This window comes from Cannabis sativa, chromosome 2 (assembly GCF_029168945.1).
Source record: "Cannabis sativa cultivar Pink pepper isolate KNU-18-1 chromosome 2, ASM2916894v1, whole genome shotgun sequence".
In the NCBI taxonomy this organism is placed as follows: domain Eukaryota; kingdom Viridiplantae; phylum Streptophyta; class Magnoliopsida; order Rosales; family Cannabaceae; genus Cannabis; species Cannabis sativa.
Genome location: NC_083602.1, coordinates 14,877,265 through 14,891,286, shown reverse-complemented (window position 1 = coordinate 14,891,286; position 14,022 = coordinate 14,877,265). Strand labels below are relative to the sequence as shown.

Sequence of the window (14,022 nt, the reverse complement as noted above, 5' to 3'; positions counted from 1 at the left end):
ACCAGTCCCAAGCAGTAAAGTTCAACAATTCACATAAATTTCCAATCTACCATTAAAGCTCCAATTGAACTCACAACTTAAAATTCAATACAAACATCAAGATATTCACTTAGCTTAGCTTATAACAAGGATAACAAACTCAATTTAATACCAACAACCAACCTAGACAAAACCCAAATCAAACAGCCACCAATCTTCTTCAATTTCACTTCAAAACCTAACCTAAACTACAACAACCTTCAAGAAAGGGTTAAAGGGAAAGATTACCTTGAACAAGCTTTAAATACCACTTGAATTCCTCAATTTCAACACAAATCACAATCCCCCCAGCTGCTGCCCAAGAGAATCGAAAGAGAGAGAGAGAGAGAGAAAGAACTAACTCCTATTGTTCTTCAATTTTTTCCTTCAAGCTTAAGTAATCCCTCTTCATTTATCTTTTTTCTTTCTTCTTTTTATTTATTATTATCTAATTAATAATAAACCATTCTCAGCCAACATTTGACTACATAAGTCAAGAGAAAAGTCTTACAAAAAGACTTCCTTGCCCCTCCATTAAATAAAAAATAATAAAAACATCCCAAGGGTAAAATTGGTCATTTACTAACCCCGAAAATACCAATACCGCTAAAACTTAACAATGATATCCCGAAAATATTCTAAACCATATAAAATGCGACTCTCTAAAGGCCCAACGTCGCTTCCACAGCTTCCGAACACAATCACAGAAATTAGGTAATTAAATATAGAACAGCATAAAAATATATATGATATATAAAATATATTTCTAAAATGTGCATTCCGTAATTATTGATACATAAACCTTAAATAATTAATAATATAAAGTATTATTCATAGGTGGTCTTTACAGCGGCTTTTGCTTGGCTGTGTCAATTGCTTTGGATTCCGGTTACAAGTTTGTTATTGTGGAGAATGATTCGAGAGTGGTTATCGACGCCATCAATGGGAAGGGATCTCGTTGGGCTTTAGAGAACTATATCTCATTTTGTACTAAGTCTTCTCCTTTATTTAATAGTTGTAATTTCTCTTATGTCAGTAGAACATGTAAATTTGCCGCTCATAATGTGGCTAGATGGGCCTTTTCCCATCAGATGTTTAGTCCCCTACCGGTCTCTACTATACCGGAAACTCTATTTTGTAATGACCGCGAGGTCTAACTGAATTCGGTTTTATAATATAAACGCTTTTCCTCAAAAAAAAAAAATATATATATTTGCTTGACAAAAAAAAAACATTATACAGTATTTGCAATTGCATCACAATAAATAGTCAACCTTGTTTTTCAGCCATATCTATAATTTTATATATTGATTGATATACAACACTACAAACAAATTAAACAACAAGTCTTCACTTTCTATTCCAAGTAGTGTACCCAGGACAGATAAGTTGTTCTTTGGCATCTTCTCAACACCACATGATATGCACCTTAAAAGTGTTAAGTGGTTTTCAATATTAATTATTAAATTAAGACATAAAAGATTTGATGTTAAATTGCATCAATAATACCCGTGTGTTGGCCCTTAGCAAATAAGCAGTACTCTGATTTTAAGGCCTGAAATTTGCTCCATTATAACGTCAAATTCAAAGTTCCGTTCAGTTAGAAACCATCAGTTGAATGTTAAGGATTCTGTGTTTGACAAAGGCACTAACAAATTCCTCAACAGACCACATCCTCAGTTTGTGAGGAAAAAGAAAGAAGAAGCATATTTTAACTATATCAAGACAACATAAAATCCGTTTTGCCATTTATGAAAATCAATCCCTCCACCTATGACCACAGTTGGGGTTGCAGCAAACAAAGAACAAAGTCATTCCTTCCTCACCTCTAGCAGTAGCCTGCAAACATAAATAGCAAAAACACCCCACAACATTAGACAGCCTAGAAACACTAATATAAGTATATCATTCACCCTATCCACTTAGAGGGGAAATGTTAGTAAACTTTCAGTACTGGTCTTGTGATTGCCTGAGCATGATAGCACAAGGTAGACAATGCAGAATCTATCATCTCTTGATTTCCAGTTAAAGCTAAAGGTAAAATGCTTATACCAATGATTTTCAATCGAAAAAATACATTTGTTGCTTTTGTTAGGGCAGTTCAACAGAATAAAACTATCAACAAGACATCAACACGAAATGGATTGTGTTTTTCTGACTAATTTAATGTTACCCACATCAAGAGTAAAGATTTATAATTCTTTGTCAGGATATCTTAGTTCTGAGCTGACTTACTCTTTTCCCTTAACAGAAACTCACAATTATAAAGAGCAACTATAAAATAAGTTGATGATAAATGAAAGGCTAGGAATTTGACCTGGAAAAAGACAGCTTCTCCATGGTTGCATTGAGCACAACGAACAGCTTTTGTCCGAGGAAGAGTGGGATCTGCAGCCACATCTTGCAATACCTGAGTGCGTTCTCCAACAGAGTGATGTATCTCATTTCTATAGACACAGTTGTTATCAGCAACTTCCTGAAGTTCAATAAGAGACTAATAACTAACTGAAAACAGAGGGGGTAAAGAGTATAGAAGAAGACACCATTTGAATCAGTAAAAAGATCACCAAAATGGAAAGAGAAAAAAAAATACATTTGAGTACAACCAATATCACCTTCAAAGGCTTGCCAGTTTGTGATGTTTAGTTCACTGTAATGATAATTGTAATGGTAATGAATAGGTCCATTACATCGTTTGTTTTTCAATTTTAACTTTTGTAATCCATTACAATGTAATGGTTATTTCATTGAGTATTGTAACGATGATTACATGCCAAAACCAATGTAATCTTCATTACAATTACACTCCATTACAAAAGTAAAATAAGATTTTAATAAAAATATAGTAAAAAAAGTCAAAGTTCTATATTACCTTTTCTTTTGAATATTTTATAATAATAAAATGAAAACAATACGGTTATTTTGGTCCATACACATTTTATTCCATTACATTCTCATACCAATCCAAACACAATAATTCTGATTACAATGTTCATTCCACAATTCCTATTACCATTCTTATTCCATTACATTACCAATGTCATTACTATTACCATTCCATTACACCAAACCAAACACCACCTATGTTCAGAAATATTACCATAACATAACAGAACTAAACCTTACTTTGTTCATGCTTTCAAACAAAAAAGGAAGAAGCTGACTTTGTTCATATTTTCATCTCTATATATAAGATTCTCTCATTTAACAGCAAATTAAAATTACCAATATAAACTTTAAAAAGAAATAAAAAACTGAACAAAGAGTTCATACTCATGTGTAGCAAGAAAGCTACTTTTCAATCTCTAATGGCTTTCAGGATGGTTCACCTCCATTTTCCAAAACGAACTAGTCGCTCGGTTAAAGCCTAAGGCTTATTTTCCACCATTTTGGGTTTACAAAATAATTTGAGGAATATGTAGTAATAAGTCAAGAAAATAAAAATTCTGACAGATCAAATAAAAACCCAGTAAAAACCCCACCAATTTCAAAAGAATAATGAAACAAAAATTTGATAATAGGTTTAAGTTTAAGAATGTCTTGCAGATAAAACCAAACCACAGAATGGTCCTGTGCAGAGAGAGAGAGAGAGAGAGGAAGACCTGGTGATCACAGTTGCGGCATGCATAGAGGAGGATCTTCTCATCCCTGTCTTCCTTTGGGTATAGGATGTTGTTACTGCGAAATTACAACCTTCAATTAGCAAAAACAAAATCCAATATTTATGTATATAGTGACAGGTAAAGAAGAAGGAGAAGAAGTAGTCGACTGACCATTCACGGCAAAACTTCATGGTACTCATTTTGAGAGAGGTAGGTTTGGAGTTCAAACAGAGGGTTTTTGCTTGGGCTCTCTATATCGCTCTGTGCCCTTCTTCTTCAATGGTGTTTGTCGTTTCAAAATTCAGAGCTATAACTTGCACAAAAAGTTGAGAAAAAAATTTGCTACGTTAGTTGCCTTTAATATAACAAATTCTTCACACAGTCATTTTATCGAACACTAAACACATCAACTATAACACTATCACACAAAATCAAAATACAGCTATAAAATGAAATGGAATTTAGCCCCCAAAAAGGAGAGAGAAGATATTCACCGAGATAGCTGAGGGACTATGGAGGTGTGGACTGCAATGGTGAATTGGAAGTCGTAGACCGATACTGAAGAGGGAAGAGGAAAATGGGGGGAGAGAGAGAGAGAGATTTTGAATTAAAGTTGGATTTTAAAAAACTGAAAACGCTCAAACTTATGCCCTAAATTGAGTTTTTTCTTCTAAATTACTAAAATCTTTGTTTTTTTGGCGGTGCATTTGTGCAATGTCTAATTTAGAATTTTTTTCCCTCGAACTTTTACATATAGTAAATAATGTTTCCTGAACTTTTAAGGTCATTAAAAATACACATTGAACTATTAAGATGGTTGAATTTAAGGTCTTTTGTCCAATTTTAGTAAAAAAAATTTAACATGATGAAAATTTAGGGGGCATGATTTAGTACATATCAAATTTCGAGGGACATGATTTAGTAGATATCAAAATATGAAGAACATAATTTAACATTTAAACAATCACGAAAATAGTAAAATTGAATAAAATCAGACAAAAGTCCTTAAATCTAACAGTCTCAATAATTCAGGGGGAATTTTTAACAGCCAAAAAAGTTCAGGGGCATGATTTGGTACATGTCAAAATTTAAAAGAAAAATCCTAATTAACCATTTTTGTTTTAGAAATGCTAAAAAACACACTAAATTTATTTATTATTATCGGTAGAATTAAGTATAAGATTACTATAAAATATCACTAATTATTTACAAAGCATTACTATGTGTAATATCAATATTTATATTTGGCTAATTAGGATTTTTGCCCCCTGAACTTTGACATGTACCAAATCATACCCCCTGAACTTTTAAGGTCATTGAAAATGCCCCCTGAACTATTGAGATTGTTGGATTTAAGGACTTTTTTCCGATTTTAGTAAAAAAGTCTAACATGGATGAAAGTTCAGGGAGCATAATTTAGTACATGTCAATGTTCGAAGGACATGATTTGGTAGATATCAAAGTCTGGGGAACATGGTTTAGTACATAAATAATCATTGAAATAGTAACATTGAATAAAATTAGACAAAAGTCCTTAAATCCAGCAATCTCAATAGTTCAGGGGGCATTTTCAATGACCTTAAAAGTTCAGGGGGCATGATTTGGTACATGTCAAAGTTCAAGAAACAAAAATTCTAATTAGCCTTTATATTTCTTAGCTTATTTTTATAAATTCAATAGTAATGTAAAATATGAGTAAAATTTGACACAAAACATAACATAAGCTAAATTTACACCATAATATATATTTTTTATATTTACTCTTACCACTTAACCGTAATTGATAACTCTTAACATTTTATTAATATATTTGATATTTTTTATATGTTTTCAATAAAAATTTAAAACTTTTACTATTTTTTAGTTTAATACATAATTCATCTGAGCTCAATAATAAATTTGGACAAATATAACATTGGTTTACTTGTTAAGTTAAATTTAGTACAAATTTACACTATTTGCATGGTCTAATTTTTAGTTTTTCTTGAAAAAAATATCTCATTATGACTTAAATTGAAATATTATTTTATTTCATTTGTTTTTTTGGTTGAATAACTTCAAATGCAATAATAAGAAAGAAGGATAGCGGTAATCACATTAATCACCTCATGGAAGCTTGAAAAAACAAAGTTAGAGGTTGAGTAACCCCACTTAACCAAAGTATAAGCAGCCATATTAATCTCTATAGTAAACCAAACAACCTTACAACTAAAACACTTTAAAACAAAAAGTACATTTGAAAATGAAATAGATAGTTTCCAAGTAAGAAATTTCTTGTTGCAACATGCCCATACCGGAGTAAGGAAATTCGAAATCAAAATAACATTAGACAAATTCAGTTCCTGAATCACCTAAACACCAATAACTATAGCAATATTTCTCCCCTCTAAGGCATCCTTAGTCGTCAATCTCTCTACAAATAAGGCTTGAACATCACTCCCCTAAGATCGAACAACCACACTAGCAGAGACCATTCCACATACACCCAAGGCCTTCCTTCAAGGACAGAATGCTCCATTGAAGGAGGCAAAGAGTCTTTAGACACTCTGAACGGAGGCTCCGACATAACCAACTCCCAATGTTCAAAACTTTCTTTTCATAACCCTAAATGGGAGTCTAATCTCATTATGGTAGCACTCGTTATGAAAACCCTACACCTTGTGAACCAGAACAACCCATAAATAATAAACTCCTTCTTAAGCTAAAGGTCCAAAATATGCTGAAAAAATGAGGATCAAGCAACTACTTAGCAATGTCAGCACCCCAAGTTAAAACCAAACTCTTCTAGCCTGATTAGCCATTAGCTCGCAAACCACAATTGTCTAACAACAACACATCGACTGAACAGATGCACAATGGTGTCACCACCCCCTTCATTACAAATGACACAATGGCTCGGGGAACTTCCAAAAGTGGTTTGCAAGTGGGAACTCATTATGAGAACATCGTTATAAAGCTTCCAAACAAACAGTGTAAGCCTCTCATGGAGATGAGTTTTCCAAAAATTCTTAAAGAATGGGTTAGAAGCCTCAAACATATGCTGATTAAGAAAAGAAAACAAGCTATCATTCAAAACCTTCCAGACTAGCAAGTCCTTCTTAGGAAAGTTCGCACAGAACTCTGGATGATATGATAGCAAAGAAAACATGCTATCATTCAAAGCCTTCCAAACTAGCATGTCCTTAGCGAAAGTTCCCACAAAACTTTGAATGATACGATCCATTCTAGACACAAAACATCCCCTTACCTCCACTCCAAACCAAGTAAGGTCATCAGAATCCCTTAGATTCCCTATTTTAAAACTCGACTAGATAAGAGGATTCAAACGAGAACTCGAGACCAAACCACTCAATTACCAGCACAAAGTCACCAAGAGCTCCAAACTTCCAACTGAGACTCAATACATTATTCACTTGTTTATAGTTCTTCTGTAAATCAGTTTTTCACACACATCACTATATGTACTATTTTAGTATATAATTTGAGTTCGCATATCATCAAAAGGTATTTTAGAAATTGATATAGAGGGAAGAATCTCTATAGAATTGTAAATCTCTAACGTCGTGACTATTAAGTGTGTGTTTTTTTTTTTTTTTGACTAGAACATGACTAATAAATTTAAGGATGAATGAAGATGAACACAAACAATTCCACTTGGTATGGGGTATGAATGATATCCATGTTTTCCAACTATAATAACATGGGAAAACATTTGATGAAAGCCATCTCTGTCTGTCCATCAATATGACAAGAAAGAGAAAAAGATAAGAGGAAAAAAAAAACAGAAAAAAAGATAAGGAAAGAATGAACATATAGAACAATGGGAGAAGAGAAACAGCTGTTCATGTAGCTTGATTCCAAATACACCAAAAAAAAAAAAGAAAAAACTATTGGTCATCACTCTTCTGGATGGACACAATTTGCTACTTGGTTGATTGCATGTCTTCCTCAGTTTTCCAAACAATATCCTCCAAGCAAGTAGAGAGGTTTTTATAGAACTGCATAATATACCACAAATATGATTTGGAATTAATTGGTTAGATTATATATGTTATTACTTTCACAATCACAACAGAAACCAACACCGGCGAGGAAAAGGGTACCTTATGAAATTCCAAGGTGTCTCCTTTCGCTTTTCGAACTTGGACCATGTGAAGTGACGGCGCAACTTGGAATATCTGATGATGAGTATACAAAAATGTCAAAAATGTATAACCAGAAGTTGATTCTATCTGTCATGGAATGATAAAACACAATGGTTTTACCTCTGTGGCAACATTAAGATTTCCCTTTCTTCCGGCTGTCATATTTTCGAGTCTCAACTTGTAGTTTTTCTTGTGTACATCGAACCCAAGAGGCTTTGCGGCTTCTTCAATTTTATGAATGATTTCATTGGCAGGGCATCGGGATGTGAATCTTGTCTCTTTCTTAAAGCCCTGAAAACAATATGACAAGAATAGGAGAACTCGATGTAAGAATAGTTGATAATAGTGAGAAAATATGACCAAAATTGAAACCTTTCTTTTTACCAAGTGCCAAATTCCTTAAAAGAAGAAGTAAAATCTAAATTCAAAGCAGAATACCTATCAAGGGTGTTATTTCACAAGGTTATTAAGTCTAAGACTTATTGCACAAGAAAAAAAGGGTCTCAAACTGATCAAACCATAGCCATATAGAAAAGTGTCTAATGTCCAAACCTGTTCAACATCAAACAAGTTGCCAAGATTTAGTCCTTTAGACATTGAAATTAGATCAAACGCGTTCATAGCTGCTGGTTGTTCTTCCCTCTTTTCCATCACATGGTGCTCCTGTTATATGATCAGCCATGTTATATCAGACGAAATTTGTTTTTTTTTTCCTAAAAAAATAAAATAAAATAAACAACCATCTTTGAAACGTACTTCTGAATCCTTAAACACAGCTTCTACGTCATCTAAGTTTGTATCTTCTTTCTCATCAAACACAGGAGGCTTGTAATCCTTCTTAAACCATTCATCTTCCAAAATTTCCGGTATAGTAATCCGCTGCCATAGAGAGTAAAGTATTAAGATATGAATATCACACTTTTGACAATCTTAAATGTAAACATACAAAGTAAATTCTATCAATCTCCTTCCATACCAGTAAATTCTTCTAGAGCAGTTGAAAGCTATTCTAGGACACTTTAACTTTTAAAATGCAGGAAATGAGCAACATATGCATGGAGATACAATTAAACATACTGACTATACTTAACAAAATCAAACTAGTGCTTATGATGGAACATTTTGTGGCTCAATGCCTAAATATCTAAACAGAAAAGCTTAATCTATGAGCCTTGGAAAAATAGCACCTACACAATAGTATTGTAGTGAATCAAAAAATTCAGAAAAAGAATAGATGGGGCACATAGAACAATACATTTTAATTCTTAATTTGCAGATTTCTCAGTTTGTGTCCCCAACTGTTGCCACTAAAAAGAGAAGATAAAATTCTGTTACTCATAGAATTAAGCAATTAACTAAAAACTCCAATGCTCAATGCCAATCTGCATTTGTAATATGATAGCGGTTTCGGTTAAGCCAAAGGCCCAATAGTAAACTCCAAATGATAGTGCAATATAACCAAATTGCATAGATTATTCTCCACTAAACAAATAGCTGGTAAGGTAAAATTAGAGGAATCTTTTAACCATGTGCTTCTCAAAAGATTTGTTCTTCAGTTGATAGTTGGGAGGTTCAATCCTATAGGGTCCATAATCTACATTGTCTGCATCATTTAACAGTCTCAATCTAGCATTACCAGCAGTAAATCCTAAGATGCTCAATTTTTCTTTTCTTTGTAAGGTATTCCGAGATGTTCGACAGTAACTCCTTAGCAGTTCTCCTCACATCAAGCATTTGATAACAAGGTGAAAATCAAAACTACATGCACTTAGGTCTCGTTTGGAACGTCGTATTAGGTCGTATTGTATTTTATTGTATTATATTGAATTAGATTATATATCATATTTTTGTATAATACTATGTTAAACTTTAATTTATACTAAAATATTATATATTTAGATGCCCATAAAAGTTAATACCACATATAGTTTACATAAAAATATTGCATAAAATACAATTCAATATAATACTATACTATACAATACAATACAGTGTAATACGGCGTACCAAACGAACCCTTACAGTATCATATAATACATACATATACTGGAGACTTTTATGGAACAATCATAAAAGCCCTGGAATAATGATAGATCTTTACACACTCAACAAAAAGAATGAAGAATGGGAAGTATGAAATCACATGCAGAGGCATGATTAACAATCAGAACCCAAGCAAATATTCTAAATTCAAACATTTAAAAAGGAAATAGCATCCCATGTGCCCATGCTGGAGAAATATTATTAAAAAAATCAAAATAAAGTATAGCAGAAAAGAGTATCAATCATCAACCCTGACAAATGTCTAACTGTTGTAAGGAATAAAAAAATGTGGCCATTTGTTGCCCCTAATCAGAACTTTTATAATTCCTTTCTTGGTCAAGAAAAGTACATGTGGAAGTACAAAAAGGTAGAGACTATAACCAAATGACATGTGAATCACATAAAAGCTACAACTTCACTGATACTATCCTATTCAATTACTTACAGTCATGGGATTGGGATCCAAGATTCGAGCTATCAATTTCATCGCACTGAAAGATAGCCAAGGTGGGCAAGTAAATTCAGCAGACGAGATCTGCAAATGAAGAAGGAAAAAAAAATGTAACAATTGAAGATGAAGAGCTATAGAGGCGGCATGCTAGAAATCATAAAAATGCTCACTTTTTTATACAGGATCATAAGATTAGAGTCATCAAAAGGCAAGTAACCTGCAAGTAATACAAATAGTATCACTCCACAAGACCACAAGTCTGCCGTTGCACCGTCATAGCCTTGATCGTTAAGGACCTACAAACATGATAAAAATATTCACGTAACACGCTAGTTGTGTTAAAAAATTAAAAGGCTATCAAGAACTGTCCACACCTCAGGAGCAACATAATTTGGAGTTCCACAAGTTGTGTGAAGAAGACCATCATCCTGCCAAATAAAATAAAATTAATAATAACTAAATAAATGTAGCCAAATAGAAGTCCGAGATTGAGACAGCCAGTGTCCAAACGTAAAATTATTTCTAGTATTTGAAAATGTTAGAAATATACAATTGAGAAAAGGAAAATATTTGATACGTGATCTTGTATAACAGCTAAAATTCAACATAACCACCAGTGGCAGCAATGGCCTCAAACAGAGGACCGAGATTGAATGGAGAAGAATAGGAATCAGGCTATCATCCTTACCCTGACTTGTTGAGATAGTGCACTCAATCCAAAATCTGAAACTTTAAGATTTCCATACGCATCCAACAACAAATTTTCTGGCTGCAAATGAACAATGAAAAAAATATATATATAATTCATGAATTTCTTCTTGAGCTGGTATCCAATATCACCATGTGCTAACAGGTTATGTACCTTCAAGTCTCTATGATAAACACCCCGACTATGACAATAATCGACTGTATTGATTAGCTGTTGGAAATATCTACGTGCTTCATCCTCTCTCATCCTCCCATGGTTTACCTTTACAAATCAGAAATAACTATCATGAGAAGATGAGCACTAGCCTTACCTTACCAAATAAATCAATTTAAAGTACAAATATAATTGTGAATCAAAGCATTGCTAAATGGTTATGAGTAAAGACAAGTCCAAAAATATATTGTTCCCCAAAAAATAAAAAAAGAGCTTAAACAACTAAAAATTACTAGGAAGCAACTGTTCATAATAGGATTGCATATAGGTCAGTCCACTCACAATTTTGTCAAAAAGCTCTCCTCCAGTAACAAATTCCAAAACAATAAAAATCTTAGTTTTGCTTCCCATCACCTGAAAAAGAAAAAAGATAACTCTCACATCAAAATAAGCAGGCAGCATTTCATACTAAGCTTCATCAATACCATTTTCCTTCTTATGTGTCTCCAATGCAGGTTACAAAGAAACAGTAAAGAACTGAAAAGACAAACCTCATATAACCGAACAACGTTTGGATGCTTTACTAACTTCATTGTTGCCACTTCTCGTTTGATCTGAGAACATTATACATGTTAGATAAAAGAAAAAAAGACACAATTGTAATAACAGATCTAAAACAAAAACAAAGTGTGAATAGAATAACACTTTGAGCATTCCATAACAATTGTAAGCAATCAGTTGAAAAAGACAAGAATGGATTGTTATGAAGGGAGGTCTAAAAGAAGAGACCTGTTCAGCCATTTTGTGCTTGAGAACTTTCTCCTTATCAATAATCTTAATAGCCACAGGCTCTCCTGTCTCAGAATTTCTTGCAAACTTGACTTTTGCAAACGTTCCCTCTCCAATTGTTCTCCCCAATTCATATTTACCCACTTTACGCTTAACTTTTGTGTGTTGATTCATTCTTGGAAGACCTTTGCTTGAAATTTGAATCTTCTGATAACTTTTGCAGTTTTGGTGGAGTTTCTCAGAGACAACCTGAGGGAAAAAAAATACATAAACAAGTCATATAAGTGTTGAAAAACCACATTTTCAACCTAAGAAAATCAAGAAAAGAAGACAAAAAAATAAAGGAACCAACTTTTTGAGTTGAGGAAATTTAAGAAAGTAGGATTTTGCTATTGGTTTGAACTAAGCAAGTGGGTAGTAGTAGCAGTAGCTCATTGAGCTAAATCAATTATAGAAATATTTAAAGCTTTTGCATAAAGAAATTTTCCTCATTGAGACTTGGCTTACGTAGTAAGTGATCAAAATGGCAGATCAAGTGGCTCCTACTTGCATTAGTTTATAGGGGTTATGCTAATATACAAACACCACGTGATGCATATCAGAGGTACAATGGACTCGGTCAGACATTACTAGTACCATGAACACAAAACATAAGTAAACAAAACAGAAAGAAAATTCAATATAATACTTCCAAATTCAAGAGCATAATAAAATATGTAAACCTTCAATCAACCCCAAATGTTAAACATGCTTTGCTTGATGCAATTAACTAGTTTGAAAATAAAAAAAGGAAAAACAAAGTGAAGAAAGAGAAATTGAAATATACCTAATTCTTATGAAAAAATTCCTAATCTCGTCTCGTGAAACAGCACATGCAGGTATCAAAAAACCAAACTTTCGGACTAACCAAAGATTACCCAGATGAAAATTTGCCAAAACTGAACAACCCAAAAGTGGAATCTGGATAATTCTTAATCTGGGAAAGAACACACCGCCCAAGTACCAAAAATAAAACCAAAGTTCGAGAAGTCCCAATAATTATCGTACAAACTGTCGTCAAACACGAATTCGACAATAGCGTCACACATATTTATATGCATATAATAAAAATAATTATATTATATGTATTATGTATTATATACATATATCTGTGGGAATAGATACAGCAAATATTTAAGAAACACGAGGCTAACTATTAAGCAAAAAGCAACAAATAATAATATAATTTTAAAAAGGAAATGGTGGGGAACAGAAGAAAAATATGAAAGAGGATATACTTAAAAGGAAAAATCAGATAAGAAGAAGAAGAAGAAGGTGCCAACTGGTGTCTTAGAAAACTTGGTTGATTGATTGAGGTATGGTGAAGATTCTAGTGACCTTTTAAGTAGCTGAAAGGCCAGAATTGAACAGAAATGTTAATGGTTTTTTTGTTTTTTAATAATACCTTTCTTTTCTTTCCTTTTCTTCTCAGAAATTTTGATTGACTGTAAGTGGAACCGAGCTCAGCTTATTTCCATATCCCACCGAATATTCTAGTTCAAGTTCAATTATTTTCACAACCTGTAATTATTATTATTATTATTACTATCTTCCTCCCTCTAAAAAATTTTACAAGTGCATATATACATAATAAAACACACATATAATATATATTTTTTAAAATAAAAATTAATCCTTTTCCACTTTTAAAGAAAAGAAAAAGAATAAAAAAAAATAATTATATAAAATATTAGTTTTTATAAAAAATTAATATTTTTACCTTTAAAGTTTTTATAAAAACACAAAATATAATAATATTAAAATAATAACAAAAGAACATCAAAATATCATAAAAAAAAATAATGTACAAATAACAAAAAAAATCAACAATTAAATAACAAAAATATAACCTAAAAATACTAAAAGAAACTATATTTTATGTAAATAAAATCGTAAAAATCGTAAAAATATTAAAAATTTCGTATAGATTATGGTTTTGTAATTTTTTTTTTTTTTTTGTATTTTCTTAAATTATTTCTAAAAAAATATTTTTGTAAAAATAGGTTTTATGAAAATTTTTATCAGGATTGGTCACACAAGTGACCTAAAATTATGCTGTATAACTATAAAATA

General features: G+C 32.3%; 2 protein-coding genes across 9 annotated transcripts; both read right to left on the bottom strand.

Moving 5' to 3' along the window:
• Window positions 1–1,564: 1,564 nt before the first annotated feature.
• Window positions 1,565–4,292, bottom strand: LOC133034768 (DNA-directed RNA polymerases II, IV and V subunit 9A). 2 transcript variants are annotated; one of them, XM_061110153.1, is made up of 5 exons: window positions 4,115–4,292; window positions 3,792–3,927; window positions 3,621–3,696; window positions 2,336–2,494; window positions 1,565–1,857 (listed from the first exon to the last, which is right to left on the bottom strand). In XM_061110153.1, exons 2-5 carry the CDS (start codon window positions 3,818–3,820, stop codon window positions 1,777–1,779), a joined length of 345 nt encoding a protein of 114 aa, XP_060966136.1. In that variant the 5' UTR covers window positions 3,821–3,927; window positions 4,115–4,292; the 3' UTR covers window positions 1,565–1,776. The 2 variants fall into 2 exon arrangements, with proteins under 2 accessions (XP_060966136.1, XP_060966135.1); XM_061110152.1 differs by having other exon boundaries at window positions 3,792–3,933; window positions 4,115–4,262.
• A 2,957-nt stretch (window positions 4,293–7,249) lies between these two features.
• Window positions 7,250–13,502, bottom strand: LOC115719196 (CBL-interacting protein kinase 32). Of its 7 annotated transcripts, none has more exons than XM_061110146.1 (15): window positions 13,355–13,487; window positions 12,737–12,960; window positions 11,911–12,159; window positions 11,673–11,735; window positions 11,464–11,535; window positions 11,122–11,229; window positions 10,948–11,028; window positions 10,634–10,687; window positions 10,430–10,555; window positions 10,254–10,343; window positions 8,522–8,644; window positions 8,318–8,428; window positions 7,886–8,056; window positions 7,724–7,798; window positions 7,250–7,618 (listed from the first exon to the last, which is right to left on the bottom strand). In XM_061110146.1, exons 3-15 carry the CDS (start codon window positions 12,082–12,084, stop codon window positions 7,544–7,546), a joined length of 1,323 nt encoding a protein of 440 aa, XP_060966129.1. In that variant the 5' UTR covers window positions 12,085–12,159; window positions 12,737–12,960; window positions 13,355–13,487; the 3' UTR covers window positions 7,250–7,543. The 7 variants fall into 7 exon arrangements, with proteins under 7 accessions (XP_060966129.1, XP_060966134.1, XP_060966130.1 ...); XM_061110151.1 differs by having other exon boundaries at window positions 13,188–13,356; XM_061110147.1 differs by lacking the exon at window positions 12,737–12,960 and having other exon boundaries at window positions 13,355–13,502.
• Between the last annotated feature and the right edge of the window lie 520 nt (window positions 13,503–14,022).